We start from the raw sequence: 25,982 nt of genomic DNA, 5'->3' as shown, positions 1-25,982 counted from the left end.
ACAAAATAAGGTTTTGGGATTGAGTTGCGGGTTCCTTTTGAGGATGGTCCGTCATTGTCGTCAACTGTAAGAAATCAAGGCGTACTCAGGTGAAGGGGGAGGGGACCTGCAGAGCATGTCAATACAATATGTTTATTTATGGGATGATAATGTATTGACCGTGGCAGGTGCAGCTCGAAAGTGGTCCGGAGGCTGAGTCCCTGGACTATTGAATCTTTTGATCCACTCAGCAAGAGCAAGTTATTTATCTCTCAGTTCATGAGTCCATTGTATGGCAAGAAACCAATAACACACTTGTTTCCAGACAAGCAGAGGAAGGATGAACTACTGAAGGACTCCGTGGTTCGTTTCAATCACGAGGTTGTGGCTTACTGTGATGACGAGGTACTGGTCAAAGCTCTGATTTCATATCTGCAGGCAAACCATGGAAATGTATACGAGGTACTAAATCGAGAACTATTTGTTTCCGTTGAACGCTGACCACCCAAAATCGTACATTGAGCTGCTCGTCAAAGTGTGTAGACACTCAATGCTTTTGATCAACAGGTTGAGTAAATTATAGCCAAGAAGCATACTGAACGAGTAGAATCCACCCTAGTCTTACATATGCATATGTAAGAATGCTATGTTCTGTGGTTGGCTTATTTTGATATTTATGTTGGTAATCCCACACCGGAGATTTAACAAAACAAATTACGATTTATATACAAATGGTTTCATACTTAATTATCAGAGGTTTTAAGGTTAAAATTCCACATCCCATGGGCTACAAGTGGTTAAGTTGAGGACGATATCGGTATTGGACCATTCAGCCTGTTTTTAACCTACTATCAAAGTAGGTCTTGTTTTGGGACTGAATACTAGGTCAGTATTCTTTTCGATCCCCATTACTAGGTCTGTTCCAAGTTCTAATATTAACATGCTTGTCCTTCTCTTCCAATGTGGTTCGCTTCATGTGTGACCCACTAAAATAAGATCTCACATGATGGAGCATGTTGAAAATCCCATGTCGGAGATTTAATAGAACAAATTACAATTTATATATGCCACTTAGTATTCCTCTTCACTTGTAAGTGAGATGTTTTAGATTTAATTTTTGCCAAAAACGAATTTGAACCAAATTATTATGACTAGCTCATTGTGAGATTCAGCCCACTCCCCTATCCTTTAGTACTTAAGATAATATCGAATGTATTAAAAAAATTACGACTTATATTCAAATGGTTCCATAATTACACCAAGGACAAGTAAGAATATTTTTTATTCGAATGCGTGACCCAATAAAGTAATTGTTGCGAGTTGACTTGTAATTAGGGTAATATGTTTACTTACTTTTAATAGCTTGATTGTCATTCAATATATGTTATCCACATATTAAGCTTTAAATGTCTCCAAACGCAAGAAAGCAACTCTCAACGGTTAATGCATATCTTTTGACATCACAAGCCCACAATCATATGATACATACCTTTCCTGAGTGTTGATGGCTCGGCCACCAAAACGCTTAGTAATCAAGTTTAAGAGTAGTGATTTTGCGGATAACACTCATGGAAGAAAATAATATTACCGATCTTGATTCTATGAATCAACTAATCATGTGGAATTTGAAAGCCATATATGAGCGCAGACTCGTCAACTGGGTCTAAAGTTTTAGATCCACTTAAAAACAGTGATCTAGGAAAAGTGTAGAATACACAAGCATTATGCCCGCGCGCAACAACAGATTGAGAAATTTGTCATATAAATAAAAATATATATAATAAAAGTTTTAATACCATATATTTGTGCAAGAAAATGAATAAAAAAAATCTTGTTTATTTTATCCTCAAAATGAAACTAAAGCAATATTAAAAAAGAAATACATTTGTTTTCAACAACAATACAAAAACAAATAAGGTTACATAATATGGCATTCAACTCACTATGTATTTTTTGAAAATAAACTTGCCCCACTAATAAAACCGTTAACCCTAAAAAAAAAAAACCAAAAATATTTAAATGAGTTACAACTAATTGTGACAGACCTAGTAAGGAGCCTAAATGGGCAAATACATTAGTCTAACAAAAAAACACAAGGCCAAACCCACAAATTCACACTACAACCCACGTAGGTCCCAAACTCAGGAACTCACACCATAGCCCATGTTTACATAAAAGAAATGGCAATTTCGTATTAAAACCAAATCCATCCCCCCCCCCCCCCCCCCCCCCCCCCCCCCACCCATCCATTTTAACTGTAGCCGCCCGTCCCTAAGTTTACAATAGAGTAACACACACACACACACACACAGGTGCTTTATGCAAAGAGATCTCTATTTGCTTTTTTTTTTTTTTTTAAAGGATTAGATGTGGGGCTCGTTCTACATCGAACTTTAACGATCCGAACCGTCTATTTTGTAAGTCTCGATTCATAGATCATCTTTGAAAAAATTCAATTGAATCCGAAATCATTTGCCTATTTAATTATCAAGATAAAATTTCATTGTTTCTTATATACCAAAGTATTCGTTAATTTCTTTGAACTCAATTAGATGTCTTAAACATTTTCGATGTGGCTAATATTTTGTAAGAATGATCTATGAGGTGCAACTTGAAAAATAAACAGTTCAGATTGTTAAAGTTCGATGTGGTGTGGACCTTACAACTAATCCCCATTTTTATAAAAAAAAAAAAAAAAAAGGGGATCCCTTCTCTTAAAGGTTTCCTACACACACACACACACATAGAGTTTATAAGCAGGAATCCTGCTCAACTGTAGCCAAAATGGGATTTTTATTGTTCTTCCATTCTTTTTGTTCGGAACACGAGTTTTACAAAGTAAATACACGGTCTCTACCAGGGAAAACACAAAACCTTACAACTTAGATTCATAGACACGGATACGGATATGAAGACACGTGACACGACGATATAGGAACATGGCAAATCTTAGAAAATAAGACACGGAGACGGCTAAGATACGACGATTAAAATATAATGAATGTATAGTAGATATTGCATATATTAAAAAAATAATAAAAATAATAATATAACGAAATAATCGTGTTCATCAAATTCATTCATTATACATAATAACTAACATAACCACAAACATAATAATTAAAACAACACAAGGATTGAAGTTAGGTTAGGTCGGGTTGCTTTTAGGCTTTAGTTTTTGGTTTTCCAAATTGCCCACATGTTTCAATGTTTCCAAAATTGACTCAAAATATTTTTCAAATTTACGAAAATGCTCCTGCCATATCTTGACTAGTGTCTTGACCGTGTCTTGACCATGTCCAACCCGTGTCGTGGACGCGGTAGAGTGTCCGACACTCCGTGTTTTCAGGATTTTGGAGTGTCGCACTCCACACTTTAGGATTTCGGAGTGTCTGTGCAACCTAGTTTACAAGAACAGCGGGGGTCAGATAAAATTAACCTAGCACCAAACTAGGAGCAAAACCCCATAGAATTTGAAGAGAGGCTTCTATTTGGTGGTCTGTGGATGGAGGTTTCTGGAACTTTCTAGAGAAAACGAGACAAAGGAGTAGAGCTGACAATTAAGACATAATAATATTAGAACAGAAAATATCACTAAACAAACATTAAAATAACCTTATTACTTCGTCATTTGGCACGACGAAGTCTTAATTTGTCAAGCGAAGTCTTTTTGGACGAAATATGCTTCGTCATCTAAAGTTTTGTTACGCAAGCATTTTTTTTACTAGTTTTGAAACTTACCAGTCCATATGAATCAATTAATATAACGATCATTTCATATAAGAATAAAACTTCACGCTCATTTACAAGGAGGCCGACCTAAACGAAAGATAAAAATCCTTCTTATGCCACAAATTTTTTATGTGCCGTGGCCCAAATTTTTTTCTTGTATTGTGACTCACTAACAAGTATTGCTATTGTCATTGAATAACATGTAGTGATAATAGTGTATTATCAGTAACATTCGACGTTCATGTTATCATGAGTGCTATATAAATTACAAGCGTCTTATTACACGATGTGTATTGTATATGGAGTTTGATGAATTTTTATAGACTTTCAAATTCAGATGCATTCAAAATAAACTTTTATAGAGTCAATAAAATGTAAGAACATGTTTAAACCCTCAAAGATCAAAGGTAAGTTAATAAATCACAACACTTAACGCACACTAAAAGGGCTCTATAAGAGCACTACAGAAAGAGCGCACTATGAAAACGCTATAAGAGCACGATAAGAGCACTACGACAGCTCTAAATCTAAACCTTGTAATTCGAAGAAGAATGAAAACATACCTATAGAGATCGATGAACTTTGAAGCCGTAGTCGATACCGGTATCTTTTGTGAGAGCACAGTACAAACAATTCATGTGATTCTTCTATTAGAATCCATGTATGTATGAAACTGATAATCCTTCTCAAAATAAGGACTAAATAACCGGCCTAAAGACTTGGATTCATGATCAAATTCTAACATACAAGTCACCTTAATCACCTTTTCAAATAATAAAAATTTGAATTCATTAATAAATTGGTCATTAAAATACCATAAAAATCAGCATAATTCTATTAAAATCCATGATAAAAGTCTCACAAACTTCATTAAAATCCACGCAGCATTCAATTAAAATTCACATAAATTCTATGGTAGTCAAGCAAACTCTCTTAAATTCATGTCTTCATATAATTCTATGAAACTCCATCAAATTCTACATATGATACACCCCTTAAGGTTGTTGAAGTTTGTTTTAGTAATTTTTCACTAAACCAAATTATATACAAATATATTTATTTATTTATTCAACGACAAATTCTCATTCATTAGAACTTAGGACCTCTTCTATATGCCGCCAAAGCTAACGATAATTGACATATTTAACTATGTTTAGAAAACAAAGTAATACTTTAAATAAATGGTATGGTTCACAATTCGTACATGTCCAGTCAATAGCGGAGAACCTGCTTCTTGCCTAGATATACTTGATGCTTAAACTTTTTTATCCATTAACTTATAGCTAGGCTGAAGTTCCTCAAGAAACCTGGACGTCCCTCATCGATTAGACTTCACTAAGGGCCTAAGTAATTAATTTTTCTAAATTATGCTTTTGGACCTATTTTTCAAGGTAAGTGAGTTGTCTCCACTTCAATCTGGTATTACATTACACTACTTTAAGTCTATGACATATAATTTATCGTTTACTCATATTGTAACACGTCAAAAACATCATGTGAAGCAAATGGTAAATTGCCTTGTTGGATAAGGTTTCTCTCTTTAATCCATTGCATCTTTCTGAACTCCCTGTTTTTGACATAACGATATGTTTCCACTAAGACCAACTCTAATGGTTGGATTAAAATTCAAAATTTAAGTTTTAAACTTACCCAAAGCTTCTCCAATCATTGGGTTAAAAAAAGGTTTTGGGTTAAAACCTATTTTCGAGCCAAATTTAACCCATAAAATGAGCCAAGGTTATGTCGCATTGTAAGAAGCAGAAAGTGGTGTCAAGGTCATCTGCTGAAGCTAAGTATAGAGGAATGGCACACAAAATATGTGAAACTTCTTTGGTTACGTAAACTTTTGAGATGTCTTGGTTTTGAACCAAATTAAGGAGGCTATGACTTTATATTGTGACAATAAATCTGCAAGGGAGATTGCAAATCATCTGGTAGAATATGACTGAACAAACATATGAAGGTTAATCAACATTTTGTCAAGGAAAACCATAAAAGGAAGATTACATCTATACCATTTGTGAATTCAGAAGAGCAGTTGGCTGATGTTCTTACTCATGGAGTAAGTAATAAAGTTTTCCAAGACTCAATTATCAAGTTGAGCATGTATAATATCTATGCACCAACTTGAGGGAGAATGTTGATTTGAGTCTTAATTGTGAATATTCTAGGAGTCATATTTTAGGTAGGATTAGAATTTGTAATCTTTATATTTAATTTCAGTACCCTTGTAATTGCATTCCTTGTATAATAAGGAATATGTACCTAAATATTGTAACGCTAGAGGATGACTAAAGTAATGAAGTATATTTACCATATTTCTTCTTAAAATCTACGACAGCTCTAAATCTAACATTGTGATTCAAATAAGATAGAAAACATACCTGTAATCGATGAACTTGAAATCGTTGTCGATAGCGATCCTTCTCTCTGTCAAAAGCTCAATGCTTAACCAATATCTTATGTGAGAGCACAGTACAAACAATCTATGTGATTCGTCTATGAGAATTCACGCATGTATGAAACTGATAATCCTTCTCAAATAAAGACCATGTATAACTCTTTACATTGGAAACTTTTCTATATCAGTAAGAACAAAATAGCCGGCCTAAAGATTTAGAGTCATGATCAAATTCCCAACATAAAAGTCACCTTGCCACGGTCATAATCAGCTTTTCAAATAATAAACATTTGCAAATAGAAAAGCATATTAATAAATTGGCCATTAAAATATTCATGACAGTATAACTGCATAAATCTATTAAAATCTATGATAAACGTCTCATAAACTTATTAAAATTCATGTAGGATTCAATTAAAATTCACATGAATTATATGGAAGTAAAATAAACTTTCTCAAAATTCATATTTTCATATAACTCTATGAAACTCCATCAAATTCTATATACCTCTAAGGTTGTCGGAGTTTGTTTTAATAGTTTTTCACTAAACCAATTATATACATATTTATTTATTTATTCAACAAAACAAATTTTCATTCACGAGATTAGAACTTAGGACATCTTCTATATGTCACGAAAAAAACGATAATTATTTAACTATGTTTCGAAAACAAAGTAATACTTTAAAGAAATGGTATGGTTCACAATTCATAAATGTCTAGTCAATAGAGGAGAACCTGCTTCTTGCCTAGATATACTTAATGCTTAAATTTTTTATCCATCAACATATAGCTAAGTTGATATGTTCCTCAAGAACCCTGGATGTCCCTCTCGTAGATTAGACTTTTGTTTGTGCAATCCAGCCTTGCAAATGAAACAAGCAATCATAGTAACTTGTGAGCTGCATTGGTTTCTAAAAGTTCGAAAGTTGCTGCCTCTCCAAATTTTATACACATATTTTAGTAGGATACTTTGTCCAAAATTTCAAAAGTGGCAATTTAAACCATTTGCAGCCTTCAATAAATCTATAATGAACCGAATTAAATAAACTCCAATAACAGATCACAAGTGCCAACAGCATATTGTTGTCTATTTTAAACAAATCTGTAGTTAGTATAAACCCAGTTGTCTAATCGACAATGATTCTTCCTCTATGGGAGTGTGGGAAAAGGAAAGAGTTGACAAGGAAAAAAGTTGTGCTGCTAATCTAAAATTATTTCCATAAAGTAGGGAAAACTTGTCCTAATGCATGTTGACCTCGCAAAGTTTTTAGATGCTGCCATTTTCCTACGGCTGTTTGCCATGTTAATTAGTAGTATTTCCAGAGATGTGTGGTCAACTGTTTTAATATAAAAGAAAATCATTCCTACAAATTATCTTGTACGTTCATAACTCTCAACAATTTGATAGATGTGCTAATGATAATTTGGTATCAGAGTTTAAATTTTGTGAACAATTGGGCGATACAAAAACTTTAATGAATCCAAATTAAGTTTATTTAAAACTCTACAATTGCATGCATGCATAAACAATTGACACTAAAGTATTATGTTTTTCCTATTTGTGATTTCTCTTGCTATGTAAATTGTACATTAATCTATGCTGAACCTAAAATGTTCTAGTTATCAAATTTGCGGAAAATATTCACAACGTTAAAGAAAGAAAAAACAATTTAAAGGAGAGAAAGTTAAAAGAAACCTTCATACACATCACCATGCTGCATGGATGCTGCAACTTAGTGGTGCATAATGTGCTTTGGACCCTAACCTAATTCTCTATGGAGCCTCTTAGTAAGTAATTGGTGCTTCTTCTTTTTATCAAATTTATCACATTGAAACCAGGATTTATTCCTGGGCCACTTTCTGAGTGACCAACTACAAAATAATTTGGATAACAGAAGGAGAAGCGAAAAAAATAAAAAATGAAAAAAAGAAGTTAGAACTTCTGTTTGGATAACAGCATTTGAGGTTAAAGTATTGGAATATGAGTTAATCCTAATTAAACTTCTGGTTTTAACTTGCTTGTTGCCAAAGGAAATAAACGACGATGTGACAACAGTTTTTGGGTTTTTTATCTGAGGTTAAAAAATTATTTTCAATCTTAGAGTTAAGTCAACAAACATTTCATGATATAGGAAATCTTTTGAAAAATGATCTTGATCTTAGCTGAAGAGTAAACATGAAATAGGGGGATAAGTTCAGAGACCATTGATTTTGATCATGATGTATTCAACTTTGGACTTATTGTTTGGCTCCTTATATGTACGTCCTTGGTCATTTTTCTTTTCATAAGTGTTACCAGAGCATCTCCAAGAGCATTATAGCTATATTTTTCTTGATTTAGTTAGTCTTTGATTGCAAATTGTTTTCGCTAGTCAGTTTAAATTAGCATCTTACAATACTAGCTATTACGAATATTATGTAAAAGTATCACATTTTACCTATCATATTTGTATCATCTCTCTAAGGCCTGGTTTGGTACTGAGATGATTTTGAAAAAAGCTGGTATCAAAAAAAGGTGGGAGCTGTTTTTGTGTTTGGTAAACATTCAGCTTCAATTTTTTTTTCACAGTTTTGGATGAAAAAAGCCAAAAACAAGAAGCTACAAAACCTAGCTTTGAAAAACTGGCTTTTTTTCACATCTGTTTTACATAAAATTTTACCAAACACTATAATATTGTTTGTTTTTTTTTTCAAAAGCACTTTTACAAAAAAGTTTACCAAACACTTTGCTGCTTTATTTCACAACTGCTTATTCTTACATCACAGCAGAACTTTTTTCAAAGCACAGTAATACCAAACTAGCCCTAATAGAGATGAAAACTGCTGATATTAGTGCGCCCTATTTATGTTAGAGATGTGATACAAATGTAGGAGGGTATGGGCCAAAAAGAGAAGATAGAGTGCAACTGGTGAGTTTTAACATTATTTAATGTTTAACATTTTGCTATTAGCATAAAAACTGTTTAACGTTTTGCTAAACTATATCTCCTCTTAGCTAAATCATGCAAGTTAGCAACTATTCGCATAGCTATTTTAAGATGAAATATAACTACTCTCTTGGAGCAAGGTTTTAGTTATTTTAGGTTAAAATAGCTAAGCAATGTGGTTTAGCTAGTCCCTTGGAAATGCAAGGAAAGATGGACTTCAGTAAGGGTCTAAGCAATTTTTTTTTAATTATATATGTTTTTGGACCTATTTATTATTCAAGACAAGTGAATTCTTTCCACTTCAATCTGGCATTACAAATCCACATATAAATATGTGTGTTAACTAATTAACACTACCTTAAGTCTATGACATATACTTATGTTGTCCATCATCATATTATAACACATTAAAAACATCATGTGAAGCAAATGGTGGATCGCTTTGTTGGAGAAAGTTTTTCTCTTTAACCCTTGCACCTTTCTGACCCACTTCCTCATTTTGACATAACACAGTATATTTTCACCAAAGGATTGTGGAATAAATTGGTATCGAACTCGTCATTTATGAGATTTGAACATAAGACTTATCAATCAAATAGTGTCACTAGACTGTAGTACTAAATAACATCAACTTCTTTTTTAATTTTAGCTTAATAGTAATATCAGTGGTAATAAAATTATAAATTAGAAACGTCTCTAAAAAAATTCTAGTGATTTTGGTTGTCTTCTCTAATGAATATGAACAAAAACTCTTAAAAGGTGGGGGTTCAATTGTAGTGGAAAGTAAGAAAGTTGGCAATTGGCAAAGGTGATGGAAGGAGAGATCGTTTACTTACTTTTCCCTTTGTCTCTTTCATATAACAAATCCAGTTTGGTAATCTATGCACAAATCTTTTTGGAAATATAAGTTATTACAGCATAGTGTGTGTGTATACATACATACAATTTTATGCCAATATTATATATATATATATATATATATATATATATATATCTCCGTATCAATATTGTATAGATACAATAAAAAAAAAAAGAACATAAATTTTATAAGGGGAAAGGAATACAAGTGAGAGAGATCACCTGGAGGCTGAATGGAACCCAGTTCGTCAGTTTCTTGGCTCTTTTCCACAGGTGAGATTTTTCACTAGTTTATTTCATATTTTGAAACTGAGCACTAGAATGTAGATGGAAAAAAAAAAAAAAAAAAAAACTGGAACACTAGAAAAATTTTAATTGTGGTTAATGGGTATCCATCAAATCAATCATGAAAAATTCGTTAACTAATGATTGGAAAAAATATATTTTTCTTGTACAAACTTGTGTTATTCTTTCTCTCAGCAATATTCTTTTCGGTTTATGGTGTTGCTGTTGGGTTTTTGCTTTATTTCTGGCTGCTACCCACAAGCAAGAAGCATAGATTCCTCTCTCTCTCTCTCTCTCTCTCTCTCTCTCTCTCTCTCTCTGGATGTTATCTGTCTGTCTTTGTTGCAAGAGCTCTCTCTCTTTCTAAAGAATGGATGAATGTGCTCAACCTTGGCATGGATTCTCTCTGCTATCTTCCTACTTTTGTCCCTTTATTTACCTCTCCTTTTCATTGATGCTTTGCTTTGCTTTTTCTCCTTTTCAGTTTCGAGGCAGTTTTTGGCGTAGCTGGTATGCATTGCACACTTGTCTTAATAGTGATGAATGATGCATATTCTCACATGTTCTATTCCATTTTTCTCACTCTTCCCCGCAACCATTTGCCTATAAATACACATTCCCATTCTTCGTTTTCTATATTGCAGTGCCTTCTTCTAGCTTGTTGCAATAGGTGGCCTGTTTAGCGCAGTTTACCCAAAAAACATGCAATGATGAGCTATACGCATTCTAACATGTCTTCTGGTTTGTTTCTTGCCCAGCATAGCATTAGCACTTTCATTGTCTCAATTTGTTCAAGTCTATATAGATAATAGATATTACTATATTTCATTCAATTAGGCAACTCAATTTTCGGGTTTTTGCTGTCTTAAATTTTGTGTTCTTATTATTGATTTCTACAGAGGGGGGAAAGGGTTGTTCTGGTTAGTTGAGGCATCTTAAACTTGTATAGTCGCTGAGTAGCCACTTTATGTTGACAAAAATTTCAGGTAGCAGAACTGCTAGAAGAATTGAGTTTGGTAGGACACATGTGGTGAGGCCCAAAGGAAGGCATCAAGCAACAATGGTCTGGCTGCATGGACTTGGGGACAACGGTTCAAGGTATTCTTGCTTTTACTCTTTTTGTTTTTGTATTCCTTTGCCCATTTTCTGAGTGATATATCATGCATTGCTGTGGTTCTGTATCCGGAAGACTTTCTCTTGAAGCCCTACTCTATCTAATTAGGGAAAGAAAACCTCAACCGACTAATCTTGTATCGCATCAGAGACGACAATATGAATAGCATAATGTTTCGTACTCAGCTGCTTGCAGCAACATTCCTCAGTTAAATAGTTAAGGTCATAATTGAACTTGAGTATCAAGCGTGATTTGTCATAACACCACCAAACTTGTCTTCCATAACTTTATCATAAGACAGATTTTTTGAATTTGGTGTTTATAACCTGACTTATCATCCACAGTCGATACAATTCTTCATTCCTTCCCTTTTGTATCAACTATATGTCCTGCACTGCAAGGATGGACTTTTTGGTTTTCGCTTAAGAGAAAAAGAAAACGTGTTCAAGAATGTCAACACCTGTACATATTCTATAATTTTACAAAGGAGGGTTCCATTAAAGATCTTTTCAGCATCTTTCTGGTGAGATTATCAATCGAATAAATTCAATTAAGAGAGGAGCACCGTGAGATTTTATGATATGATAGTTGTCCCTTTCACTTCTAATCTGATCGATGGCAAGCTTAATTTGATAAGCCTTGATTTGGGAAATAGTATATGCCAAAGTCATTACTGGGGGGCCGCTAGTTTACTTTGTTCTCCGAGTGGGGAACCAGAAATGCACTTAATTGGTTACAAATATGCTTTCTAAGTATGGATTATTCTTGCATAATCGACACATAAACTGGTTCGGTTCCTTCTATCCTCGATACAATTGTGGACTTTTTACCACAGTTGTGGTTTGTTGCTTGTGTCGTTGCCTGTGTTGGTGCTTTCTCAACATGTTCAGCACAGGCTCCACCTGCAATTTCAGTTTTAATTTTCAGCCGTTGAATTGCATGCGTGATGAATAATCTAAGACCTAAAAAGTCTCATGTTATACTCCTTCTGTCTGCAGCACATCTCAAATGTTGGAATCTCTACCTCTTCCAAATGTAAGCATACATGTGTATCCAACTATTTCTAAGTAATTTGTAGTTCTGTTACAACTTTGTTCAACCTGTATGAAAATTAACTTTCTAACATACAATTATGAAACAGATTAAGTGGATCTGCCCAACTGCTCCTAAACGTCCTGTGGCTATGCTCGGTGGATTTGCTTGCACTGCATGTAAGATTATACTTCGGTTAGATGAAATAGTATACTTTGCACTTCTTCATATGTTGATAATAATCTTCTGAATTATGTGATTCCTTTTCAGGGTTCGCAGTTGGAGAGCTTTCAGACGATGGTCCAGATGATTGGGAGAGTTTAGATGCTTCAGCAGCGCATATTGCAAACTTGTTGTCATCTGAGCCAGCTGATGGTACGTTCAGTTCTACACGACTTTAAAATGAATAAATTTGTGGGATTCTTTTTCCTCCCTTTGTTACAAACCATCATCTTTAAAATCTGCACAAGTTTTCAAGAAATTAATCAGAATTTATGCTGATTATTTTCATTTCTGAATGTCTTAAATGTATATCACGTTTTCTTGTGGCAGTTAAAGTCGGTATTGGAGGCTTTAGTATGGGTGCTGCAATGGCCCTTTACTCTGCAACTTGTTATGCTGCGGGTAGGTACGGAAATGGGAACCCATATCCTCTCAATCTGAGGGCAGTTGTTGGACTAAGTGGCTGGCTTCCAGGAGCGAGGTATGACTTTGTACGTGTTGATCCGAGTATCAATACCAAAAGACTTACATGTCCAATAATTAAAGGGCTTGCAACTTTGTGCAGGAGCTTACGGAACAAAATAGAAGGGTCACATGAGGCTTTGAGGCGTGCCGCATCATTACCCATTTTGCAATGCCATGGAAGCAGTATGTCTCCATATAATTTTTTGCCAATACTGCAGTCTGCATTTATTTGAACGGTATCTAGGTCACTTAATATACATCACACCAGAAGCCATTATGCTGCACAGAAGATCAACAATAGTATGCGAAACTATCACATATTTTTTGTAGGTGATGATGTAGTGCCCTACAACTATGGAGAGAAATCAGTCCACTGCTTGACTTCAGCAGGATTCCGATACCTTTCGTTCAAACCCTTTGAAGGGTAAAAATATCTCAAGCAATACATTTTGTTCAAACCCATTTAAGCAAATTTTCTAAGTATGTGGTTCGACATTGCAGGCTCGGTCACTACACTATTCCCAAAGAGATGAATGAAGTCTCCAGTTGGCTTTCTGCAAGGCTGGGGCTTGATGGTTATCGCTCGTAAATCTGACTGTTTCTGCGTGGAGCTAATGAGGAAGTAGTACGTAGCTAACAATAACGGGTGAGAAACGCACATGTACAAGTAGGTGTTGTACAAAATGGGGCATGGAGTATATGGGTATAGCTAGACTGACCTTTCTAATTCCCTTTTGTGTTCTGTTGTTTCCGACAAATAAAGTTTTGGGTGTGCTTTTTGTATTCCACTTGGGGGGAGTAGAGTGAGTAGTGGTTGAATTGATACCGTCTGTGATCCATGGATCTCCGATCAGGAAACCGTATCCAAGCTCCGCGGCTAGTCTGCGCCCTTGTTTTGGTATTCGTTAATGTAATATAATTATTACTATTTTCTGAGTTCATACTTTTCCAGATACAAGCAATATTCTACACTAAATTCATTTAAACTAAGAGGAGGAGGAGGATTCGATCGTGGGTGCAAAAGTCTGCCTGAGTTCACAAAAGAGTAACTGCATGTTTGCATCTCAAGTCAATGTCTGCTTGGAATTATATGATAACTGAAAAGAATTTTGATCATTTGCTAAGCACATCTCCATTACAAAAAGCTACCTTTCTAGTTTTCACAAAATCCAGCATCAGTAAAGAGTGATATACAATCAAGAGAGACGAAAAAGAAAACGAAAGAACCTGCAAAATTGCCCTAAATCTTATTGCAACTGATAAGTACACCTTTCCTCTCACCATGGACACCCAAACATATCACCGAGCTTTGCAATGACATCACGAAGTAGCACTGCCTTTGAGAACAAGGCTTACCGAAATTCTGGCAATACAAAGAGGTAGTCTTTGGATGAGTTTGCGGAAGCGGGAAGCAGATTAGTAGCTTGTGTTGTCCAATCGTTCTTGTTGGTAGCTTTGTCCGATTATTAAGCAGATTGTCTATAATCAGCTCTAAAAGCAAACCAGAATCATGCATTATTCGACTCCTTCTGTGTTGTCCACTTGTTCTTGTTGGTAGCTTCATCATCATTCCCAATTTCATCACTGCCTTCTTTAGAATTGCGGTATGGAGGAGGAGGGAAAGAAGGCACAGCATGCAAAAATGAATTTACGGCCACTTCCCAAGCCTGTTGGAGAGCTTGACCTCAACCTGGATCGGGATTGTGGAGGTGACACGCGTTTCTGGTTTGGCGATGGTGAGTGATGAGTCAAATATTATACTATATATTTTACCTTTATCTTAGTATAATTTATGAGTAAATTACAAAAAACCACCTCAATTATAGGTCCAACGACAATCTCATACCTCATGTTTGAAAAATGACAATGTCATACCTCATCTTATAAATTCGTTTCAATGTCAGATCTCTATCAATTTTTCTGTAATTTTTTTATTAAATGCTGACGTGGCTTAAGATGGGATCCACTACTTAGTCCAACTGGATTAAAAAATTAATAGAATATTAAATAATTAAATAATATTTTTATAAAATAAGGGACCCACCCCCTAAAAATTCATCACCCTCACCAAATTTATCTGTAAATAAACACCCCCACAATCCCCCATCTTCTCCATCTCCAGACCAATTTCAAACAACCCCCCCCCCCCCCAAATTCCCCCGAAACCTTAACCCTACCTCGTCCCGGATCTTCCCCTTCGGACCCATCGGCGCCCAGATGTCTAGAATGTTGAGCGACCACATGCAATTTCTAAGTAGGAACAACTCGGTGTTCAACCTGATCCAGTTCTTGTCATCATACACCATTTTGTTCCATCCGTGCATAACGAAATTGTGATCCTTGTATCGTTCCTAGGGGACCTCGAACGCCATGTCAGTGAACATGTAGTCGGAATCCATCCACCAGAGGAACTCCACCTTCGGGTGGGACAGGAGGATCTTCTGAATCAGTGGCAGAAAAATTAAAGAAGGGGAGAGAGGCGGTGAGAGACGGCGATGGGAGATGGCGATGGTGTAGAGTGTAGATGAGAAAGAAAACAGAGAAGTGTTTGGAGATAGAGAAGAGACCTCTGGTTGTTCTGTTTGGCGATGCCGTAACAACTACGAGTGAGGTAAGGGTTTTGGCACTGAAGGCGTCACGCTGGAGGCGGAGGTGGAAGAGTTGGGTGGGGGTTTTGTTAAGCACCATGGCGTCGATGTAGTGTAACTATAAGCAGAGAGTTTAGGGTTGTGGCGGTGGCGGAAGAGAAGGATTGTGGGGGTGTTTAGTTACAGATTTAAATTTGGTGAGGGTGATGAATTTGTAGGGGTGGGTCCCACTTATTTTATAAAAAAAATTTAATTATTTCATATTTTATTAATTTTTTAATCCAGTTGGATTATGGAGTGGAGCCCATCTTAAGCTACATCAGCATTTAACAGAAAAATTAACAGAAAAAATGACGGATGTTTGACAGTGACACGAATTTGTAATATGAGTTATGACATTGTCATTTTTCAAACATGAGGGATGAGATTGTCGTTGGACCTATAGTTGAGGTAGTTTTTTGTAATTTACCCTTAATTTATTGGTTATTTTGGAAGAACGTTGATACTTTGTTATATATTTTCAACGTAGGACATTCGACTTCCTCTGGAGAAAAACATGGTGAAGCTGATGAATTTTGGAGTGATTCAAATTGGAGGACGTTCATGGTTCTCTCAACTTGTTTGTGTCAAAGTTTCATAATTTTCTACCCAGCGGTTTATTTATGGTGATGAAGTAAAGGAGCAACACACAGTGCTGTCAAAGTGATGTTTTGGATTTATTTGGGCTTTTTGGCATCCTAGATGATGTCTTTGGGTTCGAGGTCTTCTGCAATTCTGTTTGGGACATCTCAAGCTTTAATTCTAGCCGTTTTGGGCCTGTTTTGGAGCCGTGAAAGCCTAAAAACGTGGCTGATTTGTGGCTGGGCAGATTTCTCAAAGATAGAATACGAATGTATTTCCTAGTTATCTTATTTTATTTTATTTCCTAGTTTTATTCTAAGACCTTTTAGGGTTTTGTTTTGTAGTAGTATAAATAAGGCTTTATAGGCATTAGGATGAGAGGAAAGCATAAAATTTAGGAAGGCATCAATTTGGAGAACTTAGCTAGACTTTGATGATTTGTATTTCAAGGTGTTTTCTATCTTTTTCTATTTCAATAGAATTCCTTCTGTTTTATGGTTGTTTGTAACTAATTGTCGTTTGCTAGGGTGATCCCTTGAGCCTTAGCATGAATATGTAGTTTTTATTTAATTTCTTATGAAATTATGTGTGACGACCCGTCCCTATTTTCTATATAATTTTCTTCCCGAGTGTGTAAAGTGATGATTATGCCCTAGTTGGCTAAGTGACGTGGATGTATTTACTCAGTTTTAAATTATTTTCTCGCTGTAGTAATTAAATTAGCCTCGACGTCACGAGTGCGTCAGCGTGAGTTAGACCCGAATTGGTGTCGTAACGAAAAAGTTAGGAAAAATTAAAGTGTGCAAACGGGTAGACTTATTTCACGGGTGCATTAATTAATCAGTGTCGAAAACACTGTTTTGGATAGTGTACGTTAGATTACATTTTTAACGAAATTTTGTCATCTCTTTCTTTTGAAGGTTTAACCCGTACTTATCCTTACCACCAATTATTTTAGCTCCTAATTTTCCCTAGCCCATCAGATTATATCTCTCTCTTCTCTGCCCAATCAGGTACTCTCTCTCTCCTTCTCGGACCATATTCTTCCTTCTTCTCACACTCGAGACACCCTCACCTTTGAACACACACCAAATCATCACAGATCAAACCCCTAGTCGTACCATCTGATTGTCGAACGGATAAGTTTTGACTTGTTAACTCAGAAGCTCCGACTCAGTGCACTTTGCTGTTACGCGATCCTAGCTAGATTACAAGGTTTTAAGATGTGGTGGAGCTTTTATTCAACTCCATATGGACCCTAGACTAAGTTTGGGAGGGAATTGACATCAGATCACGGGAGTTCGAGAAGTTTCAGTTTTGGCCGAATCTTTCGAGGGATTTTCATGCCATTTTCTGGTCAATTTTGGATCCCCAAAAGGTACAATGTTGTTCTCCTTGTCATAAGCTTCAAATCTGTATGAATTTATGGATTTTGGTTGAGAAATGACTTAGATATAAAGGTTTGAAAATTTTCCCACAATCCAACGAGATTTTCCAGAAACAGGAGAACCATACGGCGGGCAGCGAAGCTTACTGGAGAAGAAGACGAATATTCTGTCAAAGTTGACGGAATATCCTGACGACGTCAGGTAACGCCGTTACTATTTAATGAAATATTCCGTCTATTCTGAAGGAATATCCCTAACGTCCATTAGGGTTCCATCAGCACATGCAATGCACGTGGCGTTGCGTATGGCCGTGGGTTGGATGGCGCGTGAGGGTGAGTTCGGCCTCCGATTGGCGAGTGGTTTTCATGTACGGGTTTGTAACTTCGAGTAGATCATTTTCGTATATTCAAACCTTCCATTTGAGCAAACTATGAGAAATTTATCCTAGATTTTGGTTTATGTGCTATTTTAATTAATTAAAAGTAGTTGTTTTGCATATAGGGGAGACATACCCCGAGGACGAACGCAGACAAGCGAGGCTAGAGGGGCTACGATCCTTCGACATATCAGTGAGTGGGCATTTGTTTTCGTGTGTGCATAGCATAAACTTATTGGTTTCCAGAAATGTTTTAAATTGAATTGTGCATAGCATGCCATGATTTAAATGTGTTATATTTTGAATGTTGCATTGTTATGAGTTTGTGATTATGCCGCATGATCCTACGAGAGGTACAGGTAAGTTCAAGTGAGTTGTTATGTGATTGAAATGGTTGCATTACATTGGCATGCATATATTCATTTAGAGCTCATCATTGTTGCACCTCGATGTTAGTGCTCCCGTCCCAGGTCAGGGCCAGTCATTCATGTGATGTTCACTTCCTGCACCTCACGCTCACCTTGGATTCAAGTTTGGTGTCAGCCCTGACGTACAAGTCACATTAGGTGACTCTAACTCGTAGGTGACTTGCGATTTATCGCTAGGCTTCATGTGATCGTAGCATTAGAGCGTACATATTTACACTCAGCCCTGTCGTACAGGTCACACTAGGTGACTCTGACTCATGTGCAAGCATAGACTGATGACCAATAAGTCCAGTCGTATAAGTCACATTAGGTGACTCCAACTGACATGATAATTTAGATTAATTCACACCTGATTTACATTTATTATTGCTAAGAAATTGTGGCATGGCATGCTTTTGTTTTCTCTGCTTTGTGCATTGATTTTCATACTTACGTAGTATTATTTTCTAGAAACTATGCAGGTTTTACAGTGAGGGGTTATGACTTTCAGAAAAGATAAATGTGATTTCTAAAGCTTTGTTTTTGCCCAATCACCCTTTTGTTTTTTGCCCCTTCAGGTACTAGATAGTTGTTCTTCTGTGTGGCACATAAGGATTACCCGGCGGATTCTGACATTCCACTAAATTATGTAGGGTTCTTCTCTCTGGTTGTGTATTTAGTACTTAGTTCGACTGCACCTTTAAATTACCTATGCTCTGAATGTTTGTATCTTGGGTTTAACCACCTCCGCATACTCACTTATTTTTAGTTTTGGTTTTAATTTGTTCACATTTTTAATTACTTTTTTTGCACTCTTGGCTACGTCACTCTCACGTGACGCCCAACACGCCTTGACTTCGGTCGAGGTGTGTCATTATGCATGCATACTTTGAATTATTAATCATTGTGTTTAAACCGTCTCTATATCTTAATGCTTAAATACCATTAGGATGTTTAGATAAGTAATTGGATGCAATTCGGTTAGAATGCCATCGGAGGATTGAGTGTTGCTTCTTGTGATTGATAGTTGTAAGTTTACTTAGGGCGAATGCCACGTCTTAGGGGTTGCATGGTTTTTCAAAGGGTTTTCACAAAGCATAATAAGTCATGCATGTTTATGTTTGATCTGAATGCCACAGGCAGATTGCATGTTTGATATACATTCTAGCTTGAATGCCACAAGTAGGATATACTTTAGGAAAACCTAACCTTCAAAGTTTGCATGTGTAATTCATAAGTAATTGGTAAAACTACATAAGATTGTTAAGGGGACAGCAGAATCCTAGTGTCCTTTTATCATTATTTTCTAAGATTGTTCCCCTTCAAATTGGTTTCTTTAATTGTTTTGATTTAAAATTCGTTTTAAAATATTCTAGGTCATAAAATCAACATTTTCAACATTTTTTTTTAAATAGTTAATTAAGAATTAATTTAAATACAAATTATTCAATCAATCCATGTGGAAACGATTTTACTTGAGCCTTTTATACTACAACTTCCTTGTTCTCTTGCAAGTATTTTTAAGCGTTTTTATCCCTACTTTTGCAGATAGTAGAAATTCCTATCAGTGAGCTAACCTTTACAACCTTGTTGGGGTTAGAAGTTTCCCTGAGTATCTCAGGTGTATCATCATCCGTCATTTCATGACGTGCACCAAAAGAACTCAAAAACCGGGGAACATTGCCTTCAGGTAACTGCGGTGTGACAATGACGGGTGAACGGCCCTAGTTCAAGTGTCCAATATTAGATGGATGAAGCTGACTTGATGGCAATTGTGCTTGTGGAATTTTCCCAAATTTTCTTCTACCTGATGAAGCTGAAAAAATTGTTGGACGTGAGATATTGGTATTCCTGATATGAAGGATATCTTTATAGCTCGAGTGAGATCATGGCGTAGAGTTGAGAAATTGACAAACCTTCATCACATTATCGTGTTGGTCTCTTTATTGATGTTATTGATGAGCAACTTTAAAAGTTGAACAATCGTTTTAATGAGGCAAGTACATAGTTGCTTCTTTGTGTGGCATGCTTAAGCCCAGACAACCTTTGACATTGAAAAGTTAGTTCATCTTGCTAAATTTTATCCAAAATTGATAGGGAGCTCACACTTCTTGAAGATGAACTTAAGAATTATATGTATGTTTTCATAATGAATTTTTTAGATTGAAAACAATTAGTAGTCTTGCACAAAAGTTGGTGGAGACAAAGAGGGAAAGACATTATCTCTTAGTGTGCTTGCTCGTCAATTTAGCATTGATTTTACTTGTTGCAGCTTTTGTTGAAAGAGCATTTTAGGCTATGAAAATTGTCAAGGATCATAATAGGATAGAAGATTAATGGTTGAATGATAACTTGGTTGTATACATTGTGAAAGATGTATTTGATTCTATTGATAATGATGTTGTGACATGACATTTCCAAAATAAGAGAACACATCGTGGACATTATAAATGAAATTTTCATCGATTTTTGAAAGCTAGTTTTTGACCCCATTGTTGTGAATTCCTAGCTCCATCACTAATGAGTTCAGTAATCAACAATGGACATGGATGGCAGTATTTGATGTTGCTACACACTTTTGGGCCATAAGAGCACTTCCAGTGTAGGAAGGCCCCTGAGCAATAGGCAACTCAATCCCTTAAATAAAGCCTGCAATGAACAGTAACTGCCAAAGTGCATCTCTACCCCTAAACTGAATAGTCAAGGCAATTCGTATTAAAATATTAGTATTTTTTTTATTTCATAAAATAATAAAAGATAACTTTATTTTTAATTTCACATAATAATAAAAAATTGGTATAAGTATTTGAAAATATTGAAATGTAGTGTAAAGTAGAAGAACATGGTTAGTATTTATAGGAAAAAAAAATTATAATTTTTTATATTTTTAATTAGTTTTTTTTATTATAATTATTATATTTTTTAATAATTTAAATTATGACAAATGTTATGGCAACGCCACATAAGCAGGGCGTTGGGCTAAACGATTATTGCATGACTTTTCCATTTGGCTCGCCTTGTGTCCAATTGACCTAGTGGTCTGGAGTGTTTTGGGGAGGGGCCAGAGGATAGTGGATTGAGTTGCTAATCCTCAAGGCAATAAGCAATGAAGGAGTTGCCCTAATATGCACAGAAACCCGTGAGAAGCTGAATATCATGTTGAGATGTGATGCAAGTGATTGGGTTTATGAGAACTTGAACTGATTTTTTTTTTTTTTTTTTGGAAAACGGGTTACTTTATTACTAAAACACAACAAAATTACATAACAAAGGCCCAAATACATAAACCACAGAAGCAAAAGAAGGACCTTCGTTGTAACCTAATAGCCCAAAACGTAGTCTTGAGCCCAAAACAAAAGCACACAAACAAACCCTAACAACTTCCTCCATGCGCTATCGCCGAAAGAGCCTCAACAACACAACTAGCACGAGCCTCCATAGCCAACACCTGCCAGGAGCCCAGCCAAATATCACCTCAGAGATGGAAAGAAAACAAAGATCGTCTTCCGTCATATAGTATACCACAGATCACAACCACCAAGTGGTAGAAACCGAAGACGCTTGTGGGATTTCCACAAGCAACACTGCCAAAGAAGGCAGACATGGAGAAGGTGGTGGTATGACCACCCAAGCCGGTGAAAACATCAGAACTCTACACACCTTCTTGATGAAAGGCCGCAACAAATCGCAGCTAAAAATGGTTGCAGATCGGAATAGAGAGGGAATCTAGGGACGACAAAAGAACATGCAGATGAAGGTATAGATGGGAGACATGCAGATGGGTGGGTGGGTGGATGAGGACATGTTGATTGGTTGAAGGCGAAAAGAAATCAAATCTGAGGGCTGGAAAGCTCAGTGGCAAGTAGGGGTGGAAAGGCAAGAAAACAAGGAGGAAACAGGGACAACCACCAAAGAACCAAAAATGAGAGGTTGCCACCAACCTTACACAGAAATAGGGCCGGCGGCTAGAGGAGGAAATTGAGGTTCTTTGCTACTCTCACACATGGGGAGAAAAACTCTCACTCACGGAGAGGAAGGCTCTCACTTACAAAGAGAAAGTTTGAACTTGAGCTGATAGGCATCGATTTCTCTTGAAATATGAAATTAGCTCTACTTTGACACCTATTCTTTTCCAATTCTTATTGAAACTCCCCATCATTTCATTTTTCCTTAAAATTATAATATCGGATTAGGAATTCTAAAGACTACCTTAAGAAAAATAGAACAGAGATGGAAAGATGGAGAGTGATGATGATCAAGATGCCCCTCCCCCCGTTTGAATGGCATGTGGTGTTGTTTATAGCCACATGACTAAAGACTGCATCGAGAAGAATTGGAGGGAGAGCAATTGTAAGTGGCATCACAAAGTCTAATGGTAATCTCAATTTGCGAGGGTTGCAATCACAACATATGATGTAACACACTGAATTCACAACACATCAATCCTTTGTAAGTTTCAATTTTACAAACTCAATAATATAAATGGTTTCAATTTTGATTATAGCTATGGGTTTTTTTTTTTTTTTTTTTTATATTTTTATTTTAACAAAATGCCCTAAAATGGATAGAGGTGCCCCTGCATGGGTGCGAGATGTATTTATTTGTTTTTAGGGGTGGGCTCCAAAACTTGAAATAGAATAAATCGGATCGAATTGAAAACAAATCGAATCAATTGAAAACAAAAAAAACAAAAAACAAAAAACAAATTGAACAAACAATTATTGGTTCGGTTTCGATCTTGGTGGTTCAAAAAATCAAATCGAACCAAACCGAACGAGATATAAATTAATATTTTATTTATGTTTGGTGTTCATTTTTCAAGCCCAATTCCATGTCACCATTGTGGGACCATGATTTTCCAGGGTCGGAATAAAGCTGATCCGAATACAGTTACCTCAGAAGTCTAGTCATGGACTTTTAACCTCATCCCATTGATGTAACACATCAATCATTTGTATGTTTCAAGTTTATAAACTCAATATTATCAAACTATATCTACATTACATGCCCTAAAATGGATTGAGGTGCCCTTGCATAGGTGAGAGACACATTTATTTGATTCTAGGGGTAGGCTCCAAAAATCGAAAAATCATATCGAATGTTGAACCAAAACTAAAAGAATCAAATTGATTGAAAATCGAATTGAAAAAAGAAAGAAAAAAAAAAAAAAACCAAACTAAACAAAAATATTATTGTTCGGTTTAAGTGGACCGTATTGAAAACAAATCGAATCAATTGCAAATCAAATTGAAAACTACAAAAATTAAAAAATAATAATAAAAAAACAAATTGAACAAACAATTATTGGTTCGGTTTCAATTTTGGTGGTTCAAAAAATCAAAGTGAACCGAACCGAACGAGATATAAATTAATATTTTATTTATGTTTGGTGTTCATTTTTCAAGCCCAATTCCATGTCACCATTGTGGGACCACGATTTTCCAAGGTCAGAATAAGGCTGATCCGAATACAGTTACCTCAGAAGTCTAGTCATGGACTTTTAACCTCATCCCATTGATGTAACACATCAATCATTTGTATGTTTCAAGTTTATAAACTCAATATTATCAAACTATATCTACATCACATGCCCTAAAATGGATTGAGGTGCCCCTGCATGGGTGAGAGACACGTTTATTTGATTCTAGGGGTGGGCTCCAAAAATCGAAAAAATCATATCAAATGTTGAACCAAAACTAAAAGAATCAAATTGATTGAAAATCGAATTGGATAAAAAAAAAAAAAAAAAAAAAAAAAAAAAAAAAAAAAAAACCGAACTAAACAAAAAAATTATTGTTCGGTTTCAATGTTTGGTTCATACCAAACCAAACCGCACCGAATGAGATATGAATTAATATTTATTTTATTTTATTTATGTTTGGTTTTCATATTTCAAGCCCAATTCCATGTAACCAAATGTCTAATTTTAATCCAAGACTAGGCAAACCAACTTTATGTCTAAATATTTTGACAATAAAATAAAATAAAATAAAATAAAACTTTATGTCTAAATATGTTGAAGGCCTTATTGTGACATCCCACATCGTCCAGGGGAGTGATCTTTAAATGTATATTCTCATCCCTACCTAGCACGAGGCCTTTTGGGAGCTCACTGACTTCGAGTTCCGTAGGAACTCTGAAGTTAAGCGAGAAAGGGGCTAGAGCAATCCCATGATGGGTGACCCACTGGGAAGTTGCTCGTGAGTTCCCAAAAACAAAACCGTGAGGGAATGGTAAGCCCAAAGCGGACAATATCGTTCTACGGTGGTGGAGCGGGCCCGGGAAGTGATCCGCCCCAGGCCGGGATGTGACACTTATTCTCTATCTTTTTTCTTCATCTTGTATGTTAAAAAGAAAAAGAAAAAAAATAAAAAAAATAAAATAAAAACCTAACCGAAATACAAATTGCAAATTTCAATCAAAAGATCGAACCGAAGGAACCGAACTACCCCACCTCTCCTCCCTTGGTAATATGTTAATTCAATAAAGCCCCCCCCCCCTTGGTAATATGTTAATTCAATAAAGCCCCCTCCTCTGGTAATATGTTAATTCAATAAAGCCCCCTCTCTCTCCACCCCCCCCCCCAGGTGCCCTCTGGCAGTATGTTAATTCAATAAAGCCCCTTCCCCCCTAGTAATATGTTAATTCAATAAAGTCCACAAAATGCCCTAAAATGGATGAGGTGCCCCTAAATGGGTGCGATATGTATTTATTTGATTTTAGGGGTGGGCTCCAAAAATTGAAATAGAATAAATCGGACCGTATTGAAAACAAATCGAATAAATTGAAAATCAAATTGAAAACTAAAAAAATAAAAAAAAAACAAATTGAACAAACAATTATTGGTTCGGTTTCAATTTTGGTGGTTCAAAAAATCAAAGTGAACCGAACCGAACGAGATATAAATTAATATTTTATTTATGTTTGGTGTTCATTTTTCAAGCCCAATTCCATGTCACCATTGTGGGACCATGATTTTCCAGGGTCAGAATAAGGCTGATTCGAATACAGTTACCTCAAAAGTCTAGTCATGGACTTTTAACCTCATCCCATTGATGTAACACATCAATCATTTGTATGTTTCAAGTTTATAAACTCAATATTATCAAACTATATCTACATCACATGCCCTAAAATGGATTGAGGTGCCCCTGCATGGGTTAGAGACACGTTATTTGATTCTAGGGATGGGCTCCAAAAATCGAAAAAATCATATCAAATGTTGAACCAAAACTAAAAGAATCAAATTGATTGAAAATCGAATTGGATAAAAAATAAAAAATAAAAAAAACCGAACTAAACAAAAAAATTATTGTTCGGTTTCAGTGTTTGGTTCAAAAACCAAACCAAACCGCACCGAATGAGATATGAATTAATATTTTATTTATTTATTTATGTTTGGTTTTCATATTTCAAGCCCAATTCCATGTAACCAAATGTCTAATTTTAATCCAGGACTAGGCAAACCAACTTTATGTCTAAATATTTTGACAAAAAAATAAAATAAAATAAAATAAAACTTTATGTCTAAATATGTTGAAGGCCTTATTGTGACATCCCACATTGCCCAGGGGAGTGATCCTT

General features: G+C 35.7%; 1 protein-coding gene across 1 annotated transcript; it reads left to right on the top strand.

Moving 5' to 3' along the window:
* Positions 1 to 10,835: 10,835 nt before the first annotated feature.
* On the top strand, positions 10,836 to 13,872 carry LOC137709459 (uncharacterized). Its single transcript, XM_068448546.1, has 9 exons — positions 10,836 to 10,926; positions 11,172 to 11,283; positions 12,298 to 12,334; positions 12,441 to 12,510; positions 12,602 to 12,706; positions 12,884 to 13,034; positions 13,119 to 13,201; positions 13,349 to 13,442; positions 13,520 to 13,872. The coding sequence occupies exons 1-9, from the start codon at positions 10,893 to 10,895 to the stop codon at positions 13,605 to 13,607; spliced, it is 774 nt and encodes a 257-aa protein (XP_068304647.1). The 5' UTR covers positions 10,836 to 10,892; the 3' UTR covers positions 13,608 to 13,872.
* Positions 13,873 to 25,982: the final 12,110 nt, after the last annotated feature.

The sequence above is a fragment of the Pyrus communis genome, chromosome 11 (assembly GCF_963583255.1).
Source record: "Pyrus communis chromosome 11, drPyrComm1.1, whole genome shotgun sequence".
Taxonomy (NCBI): Eukaryota; Viridiplantae; Streptophyta; class Magnoliopsida; order Rosales; family Rosaceae; genus Pyrus; species Pyrus communis.
This window is presented reverse-complemented; position numbering and strand designations above follow the sequence as displayed.

What these genes read in the sequence shown, in the direction of transcription:
- LOC137709459 (XM_068448546.1), top strand. Translation starts at nt 10,893, where the DNA reads ATGATGAGCTATACGCATTCTAACATGTCTTCTG. An exon ending in GCATTCTAACATGTCTTCTG is followed by an intron (nt 10,927 to 11,171) that starts GTTTGTTTCTTG and finishes CAAAAATTTCAG; the next exon opens with GTAGCAGAACTGCTAGAAGA. An exon ending in TTTGCAATGCCATGGAAGCA is followed by an intron (nt 13,202 to 13,348) that starts GTATGTCTCCAT and finishes TATTTTTTGTAG; the next exon opens with GTGATGATGTAGTGCCCTAC.